Source organism: Pituophis catenifer, unplaced genomic scaffold, assembly GCF_029215685.1.
Source record: "Pituophis catenifer annectens isolate HBS135680 unplaced genomic scaffold, rPitCat1.0.hap2 SCAF_1, whole genome shotgun sequence".
Taxonomy (NCBI): domain Eukaryota; kingdom Metazoa; phylum Chordata; class Lepidosauria; order Squamata; family Colubridae; genus Pituophis; species Pituophis catenifer.
The window spans coordinates 144096563-144122717 of record NW_027256881.1 but is presented as its reverse complement, the minus strand read 5'-3'; the positions used below and the strand labels follow the sequence as shown (position 1 = coordinate 144122717).

Sequence of the window (26155 nt, the reverse complement as noted above, 5' to 3'; positions counted from 1 at the left end):
AAACATCTAAAGGATATTTTCATGGTTGGTACAAAGAAATGTGAGTTTTCTGAGTCTTTTGGAGGAGATACTTACAGGGTTGCTGAGAATATACTGTGAATCAAATATTAACCAAATATTTCTGTTGGAAAAATGAGTTATTCTCATAACACAAATATAAACTTCATTTGGGACAGATATTTAATGTAATGGGAAAGATGTAAGGATGATGTTCATCAAGGCGAGATAGACAAACAGTCGAACATATCTGAAGGAACCACCAGATTGATTTTAGCATTTCATACAAGTGTTTGATTAATAATTTCTAAACATCCTGTCTGTGAACTAATGCATTTCCTCATAGTTGTTATAAAATGCTTTAAGCAATGTCCTTAAAATTATTCAGCTGGTTAAATAATTCCTTAGAGCAACCGATTAGTCTAATTTCAGTGGGAATTAAAACATAATTTTATCTAATGTTATCTAATACTGGGATAAATTAAACTTAAAATAGAGACCCAAAATGATAGAAACTTAAAAATCTATCGCTACGGCACCTGAAAGATTTTGTGACCCAATATTCTATAGGCCCCAATGACATTAAACCTGATGTTATTTCTCAGTCTCTCTAGATTTCAGGAACTGCAGAAAACAAGGAACACTGGGCTTAATTTTCTATGTAGTTACCTACAGTAACAGTACGAGAGTTGGAAGGGACCTTGGAGGTCATCTAGTCCAGCCCCCTGCTCACGCAGGAGACTTGTACTAGGGATTTGAACTGTCGAACTGCCAACCTTTCTGATTGACAATGAAGGCAGAATTTGTTTTTAGGAGCATAAATTTTATCTCAACTCACATGCAGCTGTTTTTACTTTACCTATAGCATTTTCTAATGTTGATGGTATAGAAATACTGAGCATGACTGAGAAATAACTTTTAAACATTTCATAAAGGAGAGAAATATTCCAATAATTGCATCAATACAATTCTAATTTCTTAATATATTAACAGGAAAATATTATTAAAATAATGTAGCAAGGTTAAACATTTAAATACTTAACATATCTAAAGGTACTCTGCACCATCACTATCAACTATATGAAACCAATTAAATTTTCAACTGACATATATTCTGACAATAAAGAATATTTAAAGCAAATCAGAATAATATTTAAAGGAAATTAGATGAATCAAAAAAGTTTAATTTCCACTATTCCATGGAAAAACATTGACCTATTGCAAATGGGATATCCAGTTAATTCTTTTGTTTTGCACTGAAAGAAATATTCTACTGTATTATAAAATAAAAATGGCTTATGACAAAAATATTTGAGTGCATTCTAGTGGAGATCCTACAAGAATACAACTCATCTGATCGAAACATAATTAGGAAAAACAAAATGTGCAATTTTAAACCAGTTCCCTAATAATGCATAAACATCAGTATCCTACATATTGACTGGCAAGACATATTCTTTTATTTGAGAAATTGCAAACCAGTTTTATTATCCTGAAGTAGACTGTCAAATGGTAAAATAGGGAAGCTTGCTTTTCTATATGAGATGGGGGAATAATAACTATGAAAAACAATTAAAAAACATCTGTAGCCAAACTTCCTTATAATGCATACTGGGATTCACCCCAAGTAAGGGAGAAAATTTCTAAAAACTAGCGGAAACATTTTTGTTTGTATACTTAAACCATAACTGTCCCCTTTTGTTGAGTACATGCAGCCAGCCACATACAAATCTGAAATTAATCAGATCTGAAAAATGCAAAACATCTAGGTGGGATATTAAACTACTCTCTTTATGAACGCAAGATAATTAATATTAAGGTTTTCATTCTAAACGGCATAACTCAAAAAGCACAACAAAAACCTTCTAAACAAGGTTTTCATTAATAATTTATATTAAGGTTTTCATTCTAAACAGTTGTGAAATTGAAGATTTCTTCTTATTTAACTAGATTATAAATGTACTTGTTTGATGTTAGATCTGACAAGTGCAATTATAGCTTCAAAGTACATGCTTTTAAGGAGGAAAGGAAATGAATCCTCCAATAAATAAATAAATATATAAATTACTTTTGTTTTTCAGGCATTAGTATATGAATTCTTCAATCTCTCCTTACTATTAAATGAGGGAGAATAAATCAGATGGGGATGACTATAAACTGGGAACCTAGTAAAATTTAATTCATGAGAAAACAGTTGCCTACCCTACAATTTATGACCATAGATAAAGCTAAGATTGTCATCGGTAAATGTGAATATTGGCTCCATTTCACTACATGGGATACACACCTTCTAGGAAAAGAGTTCCTCTTCGATTCTAAGTATGAATTGGAAGGATGAAAACATCTGTGTTAGACCTTCCTACCGAAAGGGCTCATCTTATTTTGGTAAGCTTAGCCCAGGACACACAGGAGAGGAACATTAGCTTAAAATGGTTCCAGAACATGGATATTAAATATTAGTATTTCTGTCAATTTTTAAAGAACCATCTCCAGAAAAAAATTGGAATTATTCTGAAGCTTAGGAATAGTTTTCATGAATTATATATTAGCATTTGAATTTTATCAGCAAGGCATTTTAATATTTGAAAGATCCTCTCTTATTAACTGTTGAGATAGTTTTTCAACCTTATTAATTTTCCTGCTTTTTTTTTACTTAGATAAAAATAATCTTTAAAACCTTTAGAAATACAAGGAAGAACTTGGTAGTAAATCCAATATTTTCATGTATCCATAAAAACCCTCAATATAAGGGTCTAAGATTTTAAAAACTAATTTAAATACCTGGCTCTTTATATTTTTAAAAGGAGAAATTACTTGTCTTTCACATTGTTAGACATAATTTTTAATGGTACTATACATACATACACACACACACATTATTGTACACACACACATACACATAATGATCTCACAGAGACATGAACACACACAACATGACCTCAGTTTCCTTATCCAAATATGTTGGCACCTATATATTTTCCCTCTTGACAGATTTAAAACTGGCGTATACCTAGAATGTTGATCCATCTGGGACAGAGCAAAGGGTGACCCACACCCACACCCATACCCACCCATACACACACACACACACACACACACACACACACACACACACACACACTGCAGAGCGCACAGATCTGATTTGGTTTTGCCCATTTGCTGATTCCTTGCCCTCTTGATTTCCCAGAGTCAATCCAAACAAGATTGGATGCACACCTAATTCTTTGCATCAGGGGACTTTCCCATTCTGCTGCTGTTGGCTAACATCAACTCGACGAGACTCATAGTTTCACATAGGTTCATTTCAACTATGCTATGTAATATACCCTCTTTGAATGGCAAAACCCATGGGATGTCCATATTGTTTTTTCAGGCTGATTAATCTATCCAGTACCTAGAGCTGACTGGAATATCAACCTAATTCTAGTAAATGTTAAAAGAAGAAAAATTCTACACTTCATATGAAACGGCATAACTCAAAAAGCACAACAAAAGCCAGAAAGATGGTGGTGTGACTTATAAGAAAGTGCTTCTCAAGAGAAATAAAAGAAAATCCATGACAAAGAGCAACAGCAGTCTCATGTGCCTTAATATAGGAATCTCTACTTATTTGAGATACTTTGGAAAGTGTCATTCAGTTCCAAAACAAGCACATTTCCCCCCCTCTGTCTTCTTGGAAGAGCCAGTTTATCATCTTTAATTCATGAAAAGCTACCTCAGATACAAAGCAGGAAAACAGATGCCGGAGTGCTGGTGCAAGACTGTCAACATGATAGATGCTTTAATTGGCAGGTCTTCCTCTTGTTCCGGCTGCTGGCAGAACTTCAATATTACTATCTTATTACCCTCCACAAAGTGGACATATCCTTGAAGGTACCGATTACCAAAAATATGAAGAGTTTGGGCTGACTTACCTTTTGGATGCCATGGATCTGTAAACTCGTATTTCCCCACACCAACAGTCCGTAGCATCTGCACCCCATTTGTGTTGTCCTGATTGCCCGTCGGGTTAGGAGGAAGCTGAGGAGCAGCCTGCCCATTGGTGGCTGGAACACTATTAGGTAGGGCAGCTGAAGGCAAAGCAGGTGGTGGTGGAGGCAGGATAGGACAAGTCATGTGACCATTCCCTACTGCCCCATGGCCTGGGTGAGTCACCTGACCAACCCCAGTCATAGAAGACATAGTAATGGGTTGACTGTTTGTGTACAAAGGCTGGCTTTGCAGATTCACAACCATGTTACTGAGAGGCCGTGAAGGCTGCTGCGGAAGCTGGTAATGAGCTGGCATTAATGGAAGCTGAGGGGTAACATGTGGAGGGAGTGAGGGTGTGACTCCAATGACAGGGGCTTGGACGTTGACTGCTGGGCTGAAGGTCGGTGGCTGATTCATCCCATAAGAATGAGTTATAAGAGTTGGTTGGCTACCTGCTGCAACTGTTGTAACCCATGGAGCTGTACCTGGAAAAAGGAAAGCTAGCAATAAGAACAATTTTTGCAAAAGGTCAGTCCTCAAAATAGCTCCCTCTGAAAATGCGATTCTGTTGAGTCTGTCCCCTTCTCTCTCATAATGAGAGGAATGGACTGACATCAGTCCAAAATGGTAAGTGCAAAGCAGTAAATGCTATAATATGTCAGGAAAGCATCAGTGTTAAAAATCCTGATCAACGTGCAAGACAGTATGTTTACAGTTTTCTGTAATTTTCTGCTTCCAAGAAAATTAACCTCTTTCTCCAATGTGTTTTTGTGGCTCCCTGACAAACACTCAGTGTGTGTAATAATCATGTTCCAGCCGCTACAAAGAGATTATAATTAGGCGCCTGGCGAAGCTGGATGTGTCAGGAAACTGGAAAATATTTCAGGTGGCTCTGGACACAAAAAGAGACTTTATGTATTAAACGCATCTAGATAACACCGCAACCAAAGGACCTAAACCTAAAAACCTGGGGGATTTTATTATTATTCTGGCACAGGAACAGGAATAAACAGGAACAGAAAGGGCAGAAGAAAGAACTTTAACAAATTTGCCGCATTTTAATATGTTCATTATTAGCCATGGCATAGGCCATAGGAGTAACCTGAAGAGGTCTTTGTAACTAGAAACCAAAGCCAGCTGTGATATTAAAAAAAGGACTCACAATAAAGCCTTATTTAGAGTGGAATTGGAAAGAGCGTATTGAATTTGCTTTGAACAATTTTCTCCAGCAGAATTGCAAATAAGGCTGAAAGTATACCTGGGTTTTCAGTCTCCCTCATTTGTTTAGATGGTGGCTCATCTGTATCCCAGGGAGTAGACTGATTGATGGGTGTCTGTCCCCACCTTACACTGGTTGCTAATCCTTGTGGTTGATTATCTGTCTTGGAAATGGAAAGTGTCTGTCAGAGAATGAAAGAAAACATATCAAAATTAGACATATATACACAGAATCCTTATGGTGCTTTGCATGTTTTTGTATAAAATTTTATATTGCATTTAACTAGGCCACAGGTGTCAAACTCAATCGCATCACGGGTCGGATAGTAACGCATCGTGATGTTTTTTGCCTTTGCAGAACTGGAGTGGGTGTGGCCTATGCATGATGCATCTGGCCCGCAGGCCGCCAGTTTGACACTCCTGAACTAGGCCAACATTAGACAGAGCAAGCTAAATATAATTTTTATTGTTTGGAAGGTATTATGATTAATCCAACAATTGTTACCTTAAGGCGGCTGTGAAAAGAACACTTCTATTCCCAATTTACTTACTTGCCAGGACAATCAATATGTACCACCATAGAATTTCTACAATATTACTATCAATGTGCAAGGTATTAGATAATTTGTCCCTAATACCATTTATTACTCATCACAATTATCTGAGTTTGCCCAAATAAAATTTTTAGCTATCCGGGGGGCATAATTTCATGCTGGGATTTTTTTTCTGCATTGTCCCTATTCCAATAATGAATGAAAAAGCAAATGCCATTTTTGAAGAAATGGACTTTCTCCAAAAGTCAATTGAGATGTTAAAGAGGCTTTATTGCATAAGAATCTTTACAATTGAACTAATAATGCATGAAGACAATAGAAGTTGCACCAAGTCTGTACTAGCTATTTTTCTTAGTATTAAAAGAAATGAGCAGGAAAGAGTAGGGTTCTGTGATACAAGTAAATAAGACAGCTTTATATAAATATCCAAAGAAAAATAACTGTTTAATATGATAACCAAGGTGCTTCCCAGTTTCTCCTTATGTCTCTGCCAGAGAAGGGAATTAGGCTTTCAGTATTATATCCCTCCCTACACAAATATAACAACAATACAGACCTTCTTTATCACCATATGGATATCTAGATAGGTTCCAGCAGAAAAAGAAGTTGTCCAAAATATGTGTGTTCTAATTTATATATATATTTGGGGAGGAAGTATCATGTTGGCTAGATTAAACAGAATATGATCTGTCAGTCAAAAAATTCTTTTATTCTGCCTCCCTGACACTCAGCTGTACATCTCCACCCCAGACCACCCCAATGATGCCCTCGAAGTGATGTCCCAGTGTCTGGAGGCCGTGCGGGTCTGGATGGGGAGGAACAGGCTTCGACTCAACCCTTCCAAGACCGAGTGGCTGTGGATGCCGGTGTCTCGATATAGCCAGCTGGTGCCATCGCTGGCTATTGGGGGCGAGTCATTGACCCCCACAGAGGGGGCTCGCAACTTGGGTGTCCTCCTGGACACACGGCTGTCTTTAGAAGAGCATATGACGGCTGTGGCCAGGGGGGCTTTTTATCAGGTTCACCTGATATGCCAGTTGCGCCCCTTTTTGGATCAGGACTCGGGACTCCTTATGCACAGTCACCCATGCCCTCGTCACGGACTACTGCAACGCTCTCTACATGGGGCTCCCCTTGAGGAGCACCCGGAGGCTCCAACTGGTCCAGAATGCGGCCGCGCGGGTGATTATGGGAGCGACGTGGCGCTCCCATGTAACACCTCTCCTGCGTGAGCTGCACTGGCTCCCGGTGGTCTTCCAGGTGCGCTTTAAGGTGTTGGTTCTCATCTTTAAAGCGCTCCATGGCTTAGGGCCAGGGTACTTACGAGACAGTCTGCTGCTACCAATAACCTCCCACCGGCCAATACGCTCTCACAGAGAGGGCCTCCTCAGGGTGCCATTGGTCAAGCAATGTTTTAAAATTGGGCCAAAGTATATAATTCTTTTAATAATTTTAAATTTTGTATTGTTATGTGTTTTAGGTTTTTTTTTTTTTTAATTTGATTTATATGCCGCCCTTCTCCGAAGACTCAGGGCGGCTTACAATGCGTTAAGCAATAGCCTTCATACTTTTGTATATTTATACAAAGTCAGCTTATTGCCCCCATAAACTGGGTCCTCAATTTACCTACCTTAGAAAGGATGGAAGGCTGAGTCAACCTTGAGCCTGGCGAGATTCGAACTGGTGTAATTGCAGACAGCTGGATGTTAATTACGGTGCTTTAGTCTGCAGAGCTAAACCAGGCTCTTTTTTTTGGAGTTTTGGCTGTGCACCGCTCTGAGTCCACTAGGAGAAGGGCGGTATACAAATTGAATAAAATAAATAAATAAAATAAAATGTTGGCTGGCGGCCCCCAGGGGGAGAGCCTTCTCTGTGGGGGCACCCACCCTGTGGAATGAGCTACCTCCTGAAATATGACTGATCCTGGACCTCCGTACCTTCCGTAAGGCCCTGAAGATTTATTTATTCCAGCAAGCCGGCCTAGCCTAAATGGTTTTTAATGGGATTTTTAAATTTTATAGACTTGGGGTTTTAAATTGGGAGGCCGATTGATTTAATCTCTTTTAATTATCTTAACTTTTGTACTGTATGTATTTTAATTTTGGCTGTTCACCGCCCTGAGTCCCTTTTGGGAGAAGGGCGGTATACAAATTAAATTAAATTAAATTAAAATAAAATAAATCAAAACATGGTTCACAATTCCTGGTTCATAATGAATAGGTTTACCTGTCAGAATGCAAACACACTCCCAAACCAGTATTGATTCAGTCAGAAAGAAGCTACAAATTTTAATTTACAGTGCCTAGTAATCTTGGGGTACAATGAAGGAAATCAAAAATAGAGAAGTAGCTCAATAAAATTCCTGATTAATTATTAAATGTTTAATGCTAAATGAAAAAACAAACAAACCCTAATAACAGACTTATTTTTCTGTTTTGGAATGCTAAATTTTGGTAATCTTGAAGATATAAATGATTGCTTTGGAAATTCAGAGCCATGGTAAAAGGAACTGTTGTGTCTTTAGTAGCACACAGGAACATTTATTTTAGCTTTAATTATCTGATATGTTCGTTGGCCACTGTAAAGAGATGGGCTTTCTAAAATGTTCTGTAGACATCACAGGAACTAATTGCATTATGGTGTACTTTGCTTTTTAGCTTTCATGTCACACACTTATTTGGATTAAATAAGGAACACATGAAAGAGGTAAATTGCTTGAAACACACTTTCAGGTGTGCGTTTCAAAAGGAAAGAAAAGAGAGGCCAAATGTCTACTTGTTTGAATAGACAACCTCTGAAAAGGCTTTGTGGCTGTGATACTTCAAAAGCATATATTTTAGGAAGAAACAGAAAAGGAAGGTATTAAATATCAAGATGCCCAATGGCATTATTTTGTTTATTTACTTGTAATATTGCTAATCCTGCCTTTCAGTCAACAGATGCACACCTTTCAGTTAAAAAATGTTTTAACCATATACACATACACACTCCCTTGAATCAGTCATAAAAAACAGAGCAAAAACTACATAATTCTTCAGACAAAAGAACAGAAAGAAGATAAAAGAAGCTGGTCTATTCTGTCAGAGAAGAGAGTTTTACCACCTGAGAGTCATCACCAAGAAAGCCTCCAAACCTTGGCCCTTGAGAAAAAAGGACTTATAAACTGAGATAAGGTTCACTTTTGATAGTGGGACCTAGACAATTTCCTCATATGATGAACACAGCGAGTGCCCTGAGTTATGTTTTTTAATTTTGGCTGTTCACCGCCCTGAGTCCCTTCTGGGAGAAGGGCGGTATACAAATTAAATTAATAAATAAATAAATAATAAATATCATTATTTTTAAAATAATAGAAAGTCAGTAGATGGCCTTTGGAATAACCTGGCTCCAATTGGATTAGGCTTGAAAGATAAAAATCAGAATCTTAAATTGAGCCCAGATGCTAATTGATAAACGTATCATATCCCAACTGTCAGCGTTGCTGAAGCAAGCATTTTTCAAAGTTCTTCATACTAGAATAGGTAAACTGGCACATCTGGGAAAACCCGAATCTGAGAGGTCCGGGTTTTCCCTCAGTAAATCAAAAAACCCCAAACCATCCCCTCACTCCTCAGTCGATCACATGCTCCAATCAACCGCCGTCCCATCTCGAGACCTCACTCCGACCACTCCTTCTCCAGATGCAGGATCACCCTGACCTTGACACACAAAAAGAATGCTATTATGTCTACAGACCACCCCCCTACTAAATCCCCCCTCCTACTTTCCCACATATGAGAAGGTGGCAGCATGGAAGCTTCCAGCCTAATATGGCTTCCAAAGCTGACACCAACACTATTTTGGCTGATGTAATCAGTCAAATCTATCATTTCGAACTGCTTTCCAAAAGGAGCCCGATGTAGCCTATTTTAATCACCTAGTTCAGAGATTATGTAGGTGTGATGGTCTTCTATTTGTTTACAAGCTGCTTTTCCATGGTAGCCACACTCAAAATATTTTACTAGATATCTTTTAACACACTTCACAATACTTCATTTGAAAACCTGTAATTGTCACACACTTATCAATAAGTATGGTAATCTTCTCAATACCAAGCACAAATTGAACACTAAAAACATGGGGAAACAAGAAAGAATAACCTGCTAAGAAAAATGTTCTAAAGGTTTGCGAGTTCAAGTTGTGGAAGAATATGGATGGAATGTAAGTAATATTCACATGCAGCCAGTGTAAAAGATATGTAAGTAATGCTAAACTTGCCACTTTCAATAAACACAAGGGATCTCTACAGTTATACGATAGCAGATTATATTGATATGAAGAAAACATTTCTCTCAATAAACAATAAACATTCATTTCACATCAAATATATAGGATGGAGAATATCTCAACAATTAAATAACCATGACGAGTCTTTCTTATTATACAGGTAGTCCTCAACTTACGATCGTAATTGATCGTAAAATTTCCATTGCTAAGCAAGACAGTTGTTAAATGGGTTTTGTTCCCTTTTATAACCTTTCTTGCCACAGTTGTTAAATCACTGCAGTTAAGTTAATAATACAGTTGTTAAGTAAATCTGGCTTCCCCATTGATTTTGCTTGTCAGACGCTGCAACTGTCATATATACATGCCAGTTGGCAAGCATCTGAATTTTGATCATGTGACCATGGGTATGCTGCAATAGTCATGTGAAAAATGGTCAAAATGGTCACTTTTTTCAGGGTCATATATTTAAATGGTCATTAAATGGTTGTAAGTTGAGGACTACCAACCTTAAATAATTTTCTGTTTTGCTCGTAGCAAAATAAATGAAAATCTTCTCAATGAAATGATCAAATTCTAACACTTTTTCAGTTTTTCAAACTAAAGGCATATGTACAAATAAAAACCAAGCTCTACACAGATATATAAATTCAGGGAACAAATGCTGTTAAGTTTCTTGCATTCATCTGATGTTTTTACAGCTGTATTAAACTCATAATTCAAGAAATTTAATGAAAATGTTCTGTAACAGCAAAACAGCTGTTTCTTATGCAAAGTAAAAGTTTTACTTTACTTCAGTTTATTTTTAGATTTTTGTTTTGCCATTTTCTATCCTTGATTGCAAATAAACACAAATACATACTTATCTCTCAAAGTTGTTCTATCACTCTACTCCTACACTAACTCATGGAAAAAAAAAATGTAAAGCATGCTGCCTCTGAAAGAGTCTAGAGCAGGAGTGTCAAACTCATGGCCCATGGGCCAGATGCATCACGTGCTGGCCATGCCCGGTTTAGCGAGGGGGGAAAAAGTCACGATACATCATGTGACGCCACCATGATGACGCGAGTTTGACACTCCTGTTTCAGTATAATCCTGCCCATGAAAGCTAAATCACCAATCCTATGTGAGCTTGAATATGGTTTGTATGTAACATCTCCTTGGAATAATTTTGTTAGTTCCTTTCTGTCTCTGTCCAATGTACAAATGTAACAATCTTTACACACACACTTCTTCATGCTTAATTATCAATTACACTGAAAGTTATACCATTAAATAATAGTCCCCAGAATAGAATATCTGTATTGAATAAAGAAGACACAAAATAATGATTCATATAGAGTTCTTTTTGGAAAGGTCAATATATAAATTTCAGATTTTTTTTTTTAACCTAGCCATCAATTTCTTACTTCCTTACCCTTCATTGGTGAGATGATACCTATCCATTTATGACCCCAACTGCTTAGCTATATGTAGATGATACTTTTAATTTCATTCTCCTTAAGAAATTTGCTTTTCACAAACATTATGTTGCCGGTATTGGGGGAAAAAAAAGACTTTGATCAGTTATCTGATACAATTCTAATACTTTCTTAGGCTGTAGTTAACGCTTCTAATTCATACAATCTAAGCATCTAGAACAGGGATGTCAAACTCCCGGCCCATGGGCCAGATGCGTCACACACTGGCCACGCCCATGCCCGGTTTAGCAAAGGGGAAAAAAGTCCCAATACATCACATGATGCTGCCATGACGACGTGAGTTTGACACCCCTGATCTAGAATATAGCAGTATAAAACCAGCCCAATTGAAATGCTTTGAGCAAAATGGAGAGGAAGGGAGGGAGAAAGAAAGGAAGGTGCACCATAAAGATAGATAGAATGAAAGGATCCACAGCCTGAAGGAGACAGGTGCTTTAGAGTTACAATATACTAGTTGGTTTATTCTTAGCATGGATTGTGCAAAATATCTGCTAGGATAGAAGCAGCTACTGAACAAGACAACAAAAGTGAATGAAACCCAATTACCTCTGCTTCAGAATACATACTTATAAAGACAAGGTGTTATCAGAACACTATTCTAAGGCTGTTCCAGCTCCATTATCTAGTGGCAAATAGAGTTCTGTGCTCATTTTGGGTTTATATATGGAAAATATTTCAAGTGAAAGTAGCTTTTTTTTCTCTGAAGAAGGATCATGGTATCACTAGAGATAAGTTAAAAAACAAAATAGGAGCAATGTATTAAGACTGCAACAATCTGCAGAATGACGTTTTCACAACTATCAAGTAGCAATAGGGATATTTCTTCAGCTATGATTAATTTTTCAGGAAGCCTATATTTCTGAAAAGTTTAACAGTGCTCCAACAGTCATGATGATGTGTGCCAAAGCCATAGTTCCCTTTCGAAAAAAGTCGGAATGACTGACAGTCATAACAATAATTATTTTCATTATAAAATGAAATGCATTTAACAATAGGGAGCCAAGTGATATAATCAACATGCAGGCCTTTTGGATACTTGAAATGCGGGAAGAGATTGTGGGAACTAGATAGTTTCATAAGGATGTACTAGAACCGTGATGGTGAACCTATGGCATGAGTGCCACAGGTGGCACACGGAGCCATATCTGTGGGCACGCAAGCGTTGCCCTAGATCAGCTCAAGTGCACATGTGCACGCTGGCCAACTGGCCCACCAGAAGTCAGGAAACGGGCTGTTTCCGGCCTCCAGAGGGCCTTCAGGGAGATAGGGAAGGCCATTTTGCCCTCCCCAGGCTCCTAGAAAGCCTCTGGAGCCTGGGGAGGGCGAAAAATGGGCCTTCCAGTCCCACTGGAAGCTGGGAAATGGGCCATTTCCGGCCTCCAGAGGGCGTCCGGGGGTGGGTAGGGAAGGCCATTTTTGCTCTCCCCAGGTTCCAAGAAAGCCTCTGGAGCCTGGGGAGGGCGAAAAAACGGGCCCACTGGGCCATCACGTGCCAAAAGCAGGGGGAGGACAGGGGGGTGTCACACATGCATGCGCAGGGGGGGTGCATTGAATTACGGGTGTGGGCACGCACGTGCGTGACCCCCCCGTGCTACCCCCACTTTTGGCACACGACGGCAAAAAGGTTAGCCATGACTGTATTAGAAAATGATGATCAGTGTATAGAGCATCAAACATTATGGTCCTCGTCATCTGACAAGCTCCTATCTTAGTTAGTTAGTTTAGTTAGTTTATTTGATTTGTATACCGCCCTACTCCCGAAGGATTCAGGGCGGTGAACAGCCAAACAATAAAATACATAGATACAAAAAATTTAAAAACCAGATAAAATCAAATTAAATCATTTTGGCCCAGACAGATTAAAACACCCCAATAATTTAAAAACAGATTAAAATTTACATATTTAAAAAAGGGAAGCCAAGCCCGCCTGATGGAATAAAAAGGTCTTCACAGCGCGGCGGAAGGTGCGCAGATCCGGGATCCTCCGTATCTCTGGGGGGAGCTCATTCCAGATGGTAGGTGCCCCCACAAAGAAGGCTCTCCCCCTAGGGGCCGCCAGTCGACACTGTTTGGCTGACAGCACCCGGAGGAGTCCCTCTCTTGAGAGCGTATTGGCCAGTGGGAGGCTATTGGTGGTAGTAGGCGGTCCCGTAGATAACCAGGTCCTAAGCCATGGAGCGCTTTAAAGGTGGTAACCAAAACTTTGAAGTGCACCCGGAAGACCACCGGGAGCCAGTGCAGCTCGGGCAGGAGAGGTGTTACATGGAAGCGCCATGTCGCTCCCATTACCACCCGCGCGGCCGCACTCTGCGCCAGTTGGAGCCTCCGGGTGCTCCTCAAGGGGAGCCCCATGTAGAGAGCATTGCAATAGTCCAGGCGGGAGGTGACGAGGGCATGAGTGACCATGCGTAACGAGTCCCGATCCAGAAAGGGACGCAACTGGCGAATCAGGCGAACCTGATGAAAAATCCTCCCGGTCACGGCCGTCAAGTGCTCTTCTAAAGACAGCCGTGAATCCAGGAGGACGCCCAAGTTGCGAGCCCTCTCCGTGGGGGCCTTAATTCTTAATTCTTAATTCCTGTTCCTGAACTTTTTTCTTTCTTTCTTTCTTTTTAATGTTGTGCAACAATCAATACATAATAAATGAAGCCTGTGTTCCTCAGTTACCGTTTCCAGTACTTTCAGCAATGAATCGCATAGATAACTGTAATCCAGACTTCCGTAATTTGGATTCTTCAGATATATATCTACCCATCTGGGAGTTACCTATAATACATTCCATTTTTCTACCTTTCTGTCTTTCTGTCTTTCTTTCTCAAGAGAGAGAGAAAGAGAGAAACAACATATCTGGAAGGCTGCTCTCCCATGTGCATTACAGGCCAAACCTAATGTATGTTTGTTCAGTTCAATAAATAATAAAAAAATTCAGAACAGTGTTTCTTCCCTACCTTTAAAATTGGGCTAATAGATTTGCCATGACACATAGTTACTCCCCACATCAGGTTTCAAGTTTTGCAGCATAGTTTTCCAAGATTATCTCTGTTGTTTTGATGTTTCAGCTCTACAGCAAACAATGTATTATGTTTCCAAAATAAGATCAAATATACTAAATCAAACACATTCTGTTTGCATTTGAGCACTTTCATGGAAAAGGCATTTATAAATGTTTTCATCTGGCTTTGCAATCATATCAAACATCCTGTGATCGTATCTTTATGTCACAATGTCAAACATGAATCAGTCAGAAATTCAATCCATTTGCTCATAACGCCACAATTTTTAATATTTGGGAGATTCTACAGCCTTTCACATATTACTTTACCGCAGTAATTTCTACAATTTTTACAGCAGGACAGCTTTTCTTTCATAAAATCATTATGATTCTTTGATGAGTAGAAGTAATCTTTGCCGGGGGTAACATCACTGGTGGGATTCAGCCAGTTCGCACCACTTCGGGAGAACCGGTTGTTAACTTTCTGAGCATTTTGGCAAACCGGTTGTTGGAAGGAATAATTGGGGCAGAGAACCAGTTCTTAAATTACTTGAATCCCACCACTGGGTAACATACATGGCTACTTCTTGGAAGAAGGTAAAAGGACCGAGATCCAGTAGCTCTTATAGATTGTTAGATCTATTTCAGTCATACTACTTCCTACTGATTAAGCCCTCAAAGGGTCAAGGATGCATAGCAATGAACAGCAGCCTATTTATTCTTGTACAGAGTGTACTATAAATTGTTTGCCATCCTTATTTAGAATGGCCAAAACACTTTTTATCTCTGTTTTAGATAGATAGACAATTCCAGATTATTTAAAAGAACACACACACACACACACACAATTTACAATGCAGTATAAACCCGAAATTACATTTAAAAGAAGAAAAACTGAAAGAAAAAGAACCTCCCCCCCTTGGAAAATTATATAAACAAAGGAAACCCTGCAACTTTAACCAGGTTGCTCTAAAATCTTCTTCCCTGTCACATTGAGAGACAAAATAAATAAAATCTATCAAATGCTGATAAATAATAAACCACACATCAACAATTCTATATAAATTTATCAAATATCTAAAGAAAACAAGGCGCTGTATAATAATCTTTTAGGGCAGCGGCCCCTTGCCCAGTCTGCAAGTCTCAATTTGTTGATAAATTATTGAGGTTTTCACTGCCTGGGCCAGGTGAAGCAAGTTGGTTGTTTTCAAATACTGTTAGGTCACAGTGCATATTTTCATAACTGGAAGAGATGTCATGGGACTGTGTGATATTTGTGGAAAGAAAGAAACAGTTGATCTTGTCCTTCGGGACTGCTTGTGTTATGATAATGCCAGATGCCTACTGTTGTAGAAGTTCTCTGACTTGGATGTTCAAGTTTTTTATTTAAGAATAACTAGAAACATGCTCTTGTGGATATTTTTACAGGGCCTTTCAGTACATGGTGCTTAATAAGATCTGTGGAATCACTTGGGCCAGGAGGGAGGGTCCTGATGCCATCTCACCATTGTTGTCAAGGCTGTGAGTCTGTGTACAGCTCCTGATTGCCCAATCTTAGTCTTCGTTTACAGCCGTGATGTGAAGCACCATTAAAATTCTGACAAACAGAATAACAAAGTTGGGAGGGACCTCGGAGGTCTTCTAGTCTAATCCACTACTCAAGCAGAAACTCCTTTTCTTTTCAGATAAATGGTTGTCCAATCTCTTCTTAAAAATCTTCAGTGTTGGAGCATCCACAGCTTCTAGAGGCAAGTTGTTCCACTCTGGCTTGTTCGTTTAGGAATCATAAATATTTGCTTTAATGAAATATATTTGAATATTAGTAACTCGGGTTGGTAGCTGGGCTGTTGGTCTGAGCTCCAAGCTTGGCAATTTGGTTGCAAACGTTTTGTCACCATCCGAGGCGACATCGTCAGTGCGCTTTGAACTGTGCTTGTCTGTCAGAACACTAGCCTTTAAATATCTTTTTATGTGATGCAAATTAGTGTGAATGTTGTTTGTTCAGCTGCTTCTGAGTCATGGGCTGATTTCGGCCTGTTTGATTGGCTTGGTATTGTTACCAAGATATGGTTTTTGATTTTTAAATACCGTCGGTGTGATATAAATTAATGCTGTTAGTTCGGATATTTCTGAGTCATGGTCTGGTTTCTGACTGTTTGATTGGCTGGTTGTTATTACTGAGACGTGGCCCAATATTTTGTGAGCTGATGGGTTATAATTTTGTTGTTGCATAGAGGGGTGCCTCTTTGTTCATTTTAAATGCTATCTTCGGGATCGCCATTGATGCAGTCCTTTTCTTCTCAGCGACTGGTAGACTGGATCAATGTCAATATGTCTGTTTATTGACTTATTGGTGGAAGCCAAACAAGTATGTATGTATTTTGTAATATGTATTTTGTATTTTTATTTGTTTATTGTAAGTTGCTTAGAGCCATGTAAAAGTGAGATGGATAGCTATGTAATTTAGTAAATAAAAAAACAAAGATACAAATATTCGAGAAACTGACACTAATTCATGTAAGACATGTTTTACTATTTCCCCAATTTGGGTTGAAATTCATACAATTGGTAACATGATTTTAAAAGAATTATTGCTACTTAACAATGCTCTAATTAGCTCCGTCTCTAAAATTGGAATCTATCAAGACACCAATAAATATACATTTTTCATGCATTAGGAATAGCCAAAAGTTTTACTCTACGAAGTTGGAAAGTTAAATATCTATCAGAATTGTAGAAAGGGATTTCTGATATGAGTGATCTAACAATATTTGAATTAGGATTTGAGGTTTTATAATAAGGGAAGAAAGTGGCCATCTTTGCTTTCTTTGAGACATACTCCTCTCAAAGAAATCACGTTACTCACCACTTTTTTACCAGCATTTGCACATCTTAAAATGCATTCATTCCAGTCCCATTCTTTAATAAACATTCTGCCATTGTAGATAAATTAATTTACATCTTCTGATTTGGAGGCATTTTTGTGTAACCTGTAGTTCTCCACATCATTTTCGTTGTCAAGCACAGCCTCTGTAATCTTCAATCCATTAATTTTCAGATCCATATTTTGTTGCATAATGCATCAAAACGTCTACTATAGATCATTTAGATTCTCTGTACTGGTCTTTGACCGTAATTAACTGAAACAAACATTTAGGTTCTCAGCCCAAAATAGCATATTATCTAAAAATTAAATGACATGCAACATTTATGTTCCTGACCAACATATTTTTAGTGTTATTATTATTATTATTATTATTATTATTTATTAGATTTCTATACCGCCCTACTCCCGAAGGACTCAGGGCGGTGCACAGCCAAACAATAAAAACACATGCAATACAAAATTTAAAAAATAGAATAAAATCAAATTAAATAATTTTGGCCCTGACAAATTTAAAACCCCAAACTTTTAAAACCAATTTAAAATTGAATATATAAATACTAAAAGATATTTAAAATTTTAAAAATCTTTTATAAAAGAGGGGGAAAATTAGGCCAGGCCGGCCTGGTGAAATAGTAAGGTCTTTAAGGCGCGGCGGAAGGTGCGCAGATCCGGGATCCTCCGTATCTCTGGGGGGAGCTCGTTCCAGATAGTAGGTGCCCCCACAGAGAAGGCTCTCCCCCTGGGGGCCGCCAGTCGGCATTGTTTGGCTGACGGCACCCGGAGGAGCCCCTCTCTATGGGAGCGTACCGGCCGGTGGGAGGCTATTGGTGGTAGTAGGCGGTCCCGCAAGTACCCGGGTCCTAAGCCATGGAGCGCTTTAAAGGTGGTAACCAAAACCTTGAAGCGCACCCGGAAGACCACCGGGAGCCAGTGCAGCTCGCGCAGGAGAGGTGTTACATGGGAGCGCCATGTCGCTCCCATTACCACCCGCGCGGCCGCACTCTGCGCCAGTTGGAGCCTCCGGGTGCTCCTCAAGGGGAGCCCCATGTAGAGAGCGTTGCAATAGTCCAGGCGGGAGGTGACAAGGGCATGAGTGACCGTGCGTAAAGAGTCCCGATCCAGAAAGGGACGCAACTGGCGAATCAGGCGAACCTGATGAAAAATCCTCCCGGTCACGGCCGTCAAGTGCTCTTCTAAAGACAGCCGTGAATCCAGGAGGACGCCCAAGTTGCGAGCCCTCTCCGTGGGGGCCAATGATTCGCCCCCAATAGTCAGTGATGGCGTCAACTGACTATATCGGGACGTCGGAAACCACAGCCACTCAGTCTTGGATGGGTTGAGCCTGAGCCTGTTCCTCCCCATCCAGATCCGTACGGCCTCCAGGCACCGGGACATCACTTCAAGGGCATCGTTGGGGTGATCCGGGGTGGAGATGTACAGCTGAGTGTCGTCAGCGTACTGATGGTACTCCACCCCGAAACCACGGATGATCTCGCCCAGCGGCTTCACATAAATGTTGAACAGGAGAGGCGAGAGGACCGACCCTTGCGGCACCCCACATATGAGGGGCCTCGGGGTCGACCTCTGTCCCCCTGTCAACACAGACTGCGACCGGTCAGAGAGAAAGGAGGAGAACCACCGCAACACAGTGCCTCCCACCCCCAACTCTTCCAACCGGTGCAGCATGATACCATGGTCGATGGTATCAAAAGCCGCTGAGAGATCTAACAGGACCAGGACAGAGGAGCACCCCCTGTCCCGAGCCCTCCAGAGATCATCAACCAACGCGACCAATGCCGTTTCCGTGCTGTACCCGGGCCTGAAGCCCGACTGGAACGGATCCAGATACGTCGTTTCATCCAGGTGCTGGGGGAGCTGTTGCGCGACCACACTCTCAACAACCTTCGCAACAAAGCGAAGATTGGAGACCGGACGATAATTTACCAACATTGCCGGGTCCAGGGAAGGCTTCTTGAGGAGAGGCCTCACCACCGCCTCTTTCAAGGCGGCGGGAAAGTCACCCTCACTCAGCGAAGCATTTATAATCCCCTGGAGCCAGCCTCGTGTCACTTCCCGGGAAGCCAGTACTAACCAGGAAGGACACGGGTCCAATAAACAAGTGGTCGCGTTCAGTCTACCCAGAATCCTGTCCACGTCCTCAGGGGTCACAGGATCAAACTCATCCCAGATAACATTCTCAAGACCTGCCCCTGTCTCTCCCCCTGAGACTACCCAGTCGGAGTCCAAATCTTCCCGAATCTGAGTGATTTTGTCATACAGATACTGAACAAAATCCTCGGCTCTACCCTCCAAGGGGTCCTCCCGCGCTTCCTGGTGGAGCAGGGAGCGGGTCACCCTAAAGAGGGCGGCCGGGCGATTATCTGATGACGCAATAAGAGCAGCAAAATAACTACATTTCGCTGCTTTTATCGCCACTAAGTAATTCCTAATGTGGGATCTTACTAGTGTCCGGTCAGATTCAAGAAGACTGGCCCTCCAACTACTCTCTAGGCATCTTTTCAGGCGCTGCAACTCCCTCAGCTCCTCGGTAAACCAAGGAGCCAATTGAGATCGGCGCCGGGTCAGAGGCCACAAAGGCACAACCCGATCCAGAGCACCAGCAGCCGCCCTATCCCAGGCGGCCACCAGGTCTCCAGTCGAGGCGTGTGCCAGAACCTCAGGAAATGGCCCAAGCTCCGTCTGGAATCTGTCAGGTTCCATCAGGCGCCTGGGGCGGAACCATCTGACCGGCTCCGCCTCCCTGCGGCGGGGTGCAGCGGTTCGAAAGTCGAGACGAAGGAGAGAGTGATCTGACCATGACAAGGGTTCAGTAACTATATCCCCTATATCAAGATCCCTCAACCACTGTCCAGAGACAAAAACCAGATCCAGCGTGTTTCCCCCTGTGTGGGTAGGGCCATGAATTAACTGGGTCAGGTCCATAGCTGTCATGGAAGCCATGAACTCCCGAGCCATCTCTGACGTCTCACTCACGGACGGCAGGTTGAAATCCCCCATGACCATAAGCTTAGGGGTATCAACCGCCACCGCGGCGATGACGTTGAGTAGCTCGGGCAGGGCTGTTGCCACGTGGCAGGGAGCCAGGTACGTGATCAGCAAACCCATCTGAACCCCATGACCCCATTTCACAAAAAGGGATTCACAGCCGGCCTTTAGTGTTACCAGAAGCATTCTTTATATTTTTTCCCATGAATATGTGGAAGTTAATTCATATGTTCATTTTTAACTTTAGAAGTTAGCTTAGATATCTAAGAGGTATGTAGCCCAGTGACCTTGGAATGGGTACAGAAACCAGAACAGCTGCCCGTCCTTCAGTGTGAATGGAATGGTGTGAAAAGACATACATTAAACACCACTGTTTATTGAACATGATAATAATATCTAACAGGATAGAATCCTAGCAGTGTAAAAAGTAGTAGGCAGGTTAATTCTGGTAGTTTATCAAAAGCATTCCAGCTGTAAAGATCATATAGTGATAAAATAGTAATATTTTTCTTATTCCTATCCTATGCAACACACCAAAAGTATATGATCTGTACTCAGAGCTTTGCAGAAAATCAATACATAATATAAGTTTTCTTTCTTACAATCCTACATGCTTCACATTCCTGACATTACAGTCCTATGTACTGCTGAAGATAAAAAATCCCCCTGCCTGTTACCGAGCTGCACTGTACTCCCCAAATTTTGTTTATTGGCTTGTAATTTTTTCAATCAGAATTCTGGCTAACCCCTTTCTAGGCATACAGTACTTATTTATTAATCATATTATTATAGCTGCCCATCGCCGTACAAACTAGGTGGCTCACAAAGGATTAAAAGAACAATATTAAAAATAACAAACCAAGCAAGGACAGAATAAAATCAGAAAACAAAATCTACAGCTGAGCTAATTGTCTCCATACTTAACAACTAATATAGTCACTGCACCAGTTCTACCGTAATCTAATGCCCATTGGCACAACCATGTTTTTAAGGCTTTGATAAAGACCAGCGGGGTCAGGGCCAATCTGATATCCGGGGGAATGCTGTAGGGTAGGAGCCATGTCAGAAAGGGCCCGCTTTCTGTGTCTCACCAGATAACAGCCCCGGGCAGATGGGATACAGAACATGCCCCTCTTACCTGATCTAATGGGATGGATAGGTGTGATTGGTGAGAGGCAGTCCCTCAATTAATCCATTCCCACATTATAAGGGGCTTTATAGGTCATCACCACTACCATGAATTGCACTGGGAAGCAGACTGGTAATCAATCCATCCCACAGAACAAGGAAGTAAGTGCGCCAAACAAGAGCCACACTTAACTGCCTACCCAGCTGCATACTGCACCAGCTGAAGCTTCTGAATATTGTTCAAGAAGGTACCGAATCTTGATATCCTTGATTGATTGAATATCGTTGATAATAAATAATCAAATAAATTAATTCCTTTGTTGTATATGCACACAAATAAATGTATATTAAACCACATAAACAAAATCTTAATTTAATAGAAATCCCAGAGAATTCACATGCATTGGAAAAACGTTCCAACCTGATTAATATAATTTGTGTGGTGATGTCATTATGCAAATAATGCTTATTATTATTCTTTCTGGTTTAACCACTATTTATAAATAATGACATCTCTGTTTTTAATTACTTCATTGGTTGAAGGAGGCTTTTAGATAATGTTTTTAGTAAGACAGGAGTAAATAGGTTTTGTGCCCTAGGAGCTGGAATATTGAATTTTGCCAAAGCCGCCATTCAGAGCCTTCAAAGAAACACTGGGTTCACTCACTTCCTTTCTTAATCACTTTCATTGGAAATAGGTTATAAATTAGATATCCAGAACCATTAGAAGGAATATTAGACATTAGGTAGCTTTATTTTACTGGGTGATTTTCCTTCAATCCTCAGCAATAGGGGATTTACGTAAATTTAAGACCTAATTTTTATTTAGAAATTAGAAGCAAAGGGGTGATTAGAATGTTGATTTTGGAATGTTTACATGGACTAAAGGGTCAGATTGACTGGAAATAAAATTTTGTAATAATTATAAGTATACTTCCTATGATTTGTTTAAAACCCTATTAAAGATACAAGAAGATAATTGTAAAAAATCTTTCCCTAGGAAAATGTTGTGGATTAGAGAAAAAAATAATAAGAAGTAACCTTGAAGGCTGGTTACTAGAGGCAATCAGAAAGAACTAAAGATTATAATTAAAGAAGATCTAGTAAAATACAGAATGCAGGAAAGTATTTTAACTCTGGAAGAATTTCAAGGATATTGGTAAGAATACAAAGCTTTTTTTTCCAGATTATTCATTACTATAAAAATGGGAGCAAAAGAGGAGATAGAAGATACAACTGAGAATCAGGCTCCTTTGGATATGGATTTAAAATTGACAGCATACAAGAATGATATTGACAAAGATGTTACATGGGATTTACAAATAAAACTGCTCTTAATAGCTAAAAGGGACACACAAATAACGAGTCAAAAGAATGACTTGGATTTCTACTCAGAAAAGTGACTTGGACAGTTTTCTTTTTTGCACGTACAAAAAAGATATGCTATACCTATGAAGGGAATTCATGAGAAAAGATAGAGAGAATGAAAAGAAATAATCTTCTGGGACATTACTTAAAAGGAATAAACATCAACACTTTTAAAAGGAAAAAGATTTGTAATGTTCTCTTACTCAACCAAAATTAAAGTGGCTATGTTTTTTTTCCTTAGCAGCTTTTAGTGGGTTGTTTTTTTTTAACCAGAAGTGAATGATGAGGCTTTAGAGATTTGTTTATAGATAACATATGGGAAGAAGAGATTTGTTTTTGTTGTATTTTAGAGAAAGTGATAAACTATGGTATTAAATTGAAGGAAAGTGCAAAGTAGTTTCTGAGAGGAGATGAAGAGAAAATGATAAAAAATTAATTTCTGAGGGAATATATTTTGATGATTAAGATTGAATGATACGGTTTATTATTTGCTAATACATAAACAATAAGATATGGTATGAACAGATTTAGGCTGAAATTAGAAAAGCTGATAAGTTACTGAAATTGTTGTTTCTTGTCTTGATGAAGGTGGAAGCGATTTCTATATATTTTCCTTTTTTTTAACATTCTGAATCCTTTTTTCTTCCTTCCTCCCTTTTTTCCTCTTTGTACTTTTTTATATTTTTCTTAATTTGTATTAGATTTTTATCTTTATATTTTTAAACTTTAACAAATATTAAAAAAATAAAATGTATTGAAAGTAAATAGCTTTACATATTTCACCATCAAGATTTACCATTCAGAAAAAGAGTAAAAGGCAAGAATTGTCTTTTACTCTTTTGCGTAATTGCATAAAATACTGTAAGTGCTAACTTATAAAAATAAATGTATATTTAGTAACAATTAGAATAACCTAAATAGAAACTGCAATACATGTCATTATTTTAGAGAAATCAGGTATGTTTCCTGTTCAGATTTGAAACTTTTTAGAAAATGTTATATTTTTTTACAGGCTTGAAAATCTTTTGGAAAGAGTATACTTTCAACAATCTAACTGAAAACCTGGGGGGAAATCCAATTTTCTGCAAATGTAATTCTAAGTTGAAATTGGCACCTATGGGAAATTATTATGAGTTGAATGATATACCTAAAAGATTAAAGAAATCCAAAAATTACCTGAGACACACTACTTGGCAATAATATGGAGGCATTACTGATCAAAAAGATGAAGAGTTTTTTGCTATTCAAGCATGTTAACCCATAGCAATTGCACTTAGACTTATACCACTTCGCAGTGCTTTACAGCCCTCTCCAAGTGGTTTACAGAGTCAGCCTATTGCCCCCAACAATCTGGGTCCTCATTTTACCGACTTTGGAAGGATGGAATGCTGAGTCAACCTTGAGCCGGTCAGAATCAAACTGCTGGCATTGGGCAATTAGCCTGCAATACTGCATTCTAACCACTGTGCCACCATGGCTCATGCTTGGTGTGCAAATGATATTTACCTCAAATCTGCTATAGCAGTAATGGCTAACCTTTTCTAGACCAAGTGCCCAAAGCACGCGTCTGAACCCCAAAAATGCAAACCGTGCACGGCCCCCCATGCGTGCATGCACGTGCCCCTTGCACATCCCCCCACACTTGCGCACGCCCCCCACGCATGTGGGTGCCCCCCACAAGCTGCGTGGCAGAGACCCGAAGACCAGCTGGCCAGTGGGAGGCACGCATACATGAGCGGCGGAGCTGAACTGGGGTGATGGCTCATGTGCCCACAGAGAGGGCACTGCGTGTCACCTCTGGCACGTATGCCATGGGTTTGCACCTCTGGCACGGTGCTATAGGATGACCAACACCCCTTAATTTGACCTGTTTACATTATATCACTATATTCTTCAGACACGGTAAATCCAAAGTTATGTGATCTCCAAAATCCTTTGGTGTCATTCAAAAGCTCCTTCAAAAATGACACTGAATTGTAATATTTAATGATTAATATCCCATACAGGTGAAACAACAATAATAATATTAAAAAAAATTAATTGTTTTAAAAACAAATTAGAATTATTTTTCATGTTAGAGCCATCTATTCTTATTTATTCTTGGTAGTGCTCTTTTGCGAGACCAGAATCTGCCTTGCCATAAGTAAACCTTTTCTACTAGCCCAAGGATACCTTTCAAAGGTCACTTTTTTCAGAAAGTAAAAAGTGTTTGCTGTAACAGCACTACACCATGATTGACCAAAACTGTAATAAAAGAAAATCCACAAAGTGACTGAGGGGATCTGATAAACTGTAAAGGGGCAAATTTAATTCTCTGTCAAAATTCAGCCGACTCCAAGCTGGTGATGGAAACAATCTGCGAGATACAAGAAGGCAAAAGGACAAAACAGTCTTTTTTTTTTTTTTTTTTGTAATGATGTAAGCGGGACCCTCTACATTAAAATCAACCTAAATGACATGTTAAGAATTGCTTCCAAGGTAGATGTCTAGCACAGGTCTTTTCCTTGACAGGCTAACAGCAACTGAATTACTGAAGAACGAATCAACCCATCTGGTTACACTATTATTGCTAAGACTTTGTCTGCCTAAGTGCAAAGGTCCAAGGCAATGGTGTTCAGAATGAGCAATTCAGTTTCATTAAATTGCCATTTCAACTACTGAGTAGCTGTTTCTAGAATTAAGAGTGACATTATTGGTCCAAATTGATCAAATATTGAAAAGTTTTTTACAGAGTAATCTTACTTGTATATATATGAGCCTCTGATTAGTAAAAGTAGGTGATTTACCTAACTAAATGCATACGGCAGTGATTTTTGAAAACATTTCTATTCATTTTGATTATGCCAGTTTTAAATTATAAATAGGTTACTTTATAACCACTTTTCTTAAGGAACAGATATTTCTTTAAAGAGATACCATTTGTTTTGTAGCACCAGTTGGTAAAGTAATTTTTAGATACATAGATTTGTCTTAATGCTTGAAGAATACATTTTTCTATTATTTGTTTTATTTATTTATTTATTTTCTGTTAATTTTTTTATTACAGGTAGTCCTCGACTTACAACTGCACCTGAGCCCAACATTTCTGTTGCTAAGCAAGTCAGCTATTAAGTGAATTTTGCCCCATTTTATGATTTAATTAATTTAATTTAATTAATTCAATTTATATGCCGCCCCTCTCCGAAGACTCAGGGCGGCTATGATCTCTTTTGCCTTTGTTGTTAAGTGAATCATGTGGTTGTTAAGTGAATCTGGCGTCTCCCCATTGACTTTTCTTGTCGGAAGCCGT

The 26155-nt window shown here is 39.5% G+C and overlaps 1 protein-coding gene across 1 annotated transcript in view; it reads right to left on the bottom strand.

Moving 5' to 3' along the window:
* The window catches only part of KLHL29 (kelch like family member 29), a 278015-nt gene that overhangs the window by 157612 nt on the left and 94248 nt on the right, over positions 1-26155 (bottom strand). The window contains exons 2-3 of the mRNA XM_070955789.1: positions 5228-5369; positions 3912-4454 (exon numbers count right to left, since the gene is read on the bottom strand). Of these exons, the coding sequence (XP_070811890.1) occupies positions 3912-4454; positions 5228-5369 (685 nt within the window). The remainder of the gene's footprint in view (positions 1-3911; positions 4455-5227; positions 5370-26155) is intronic.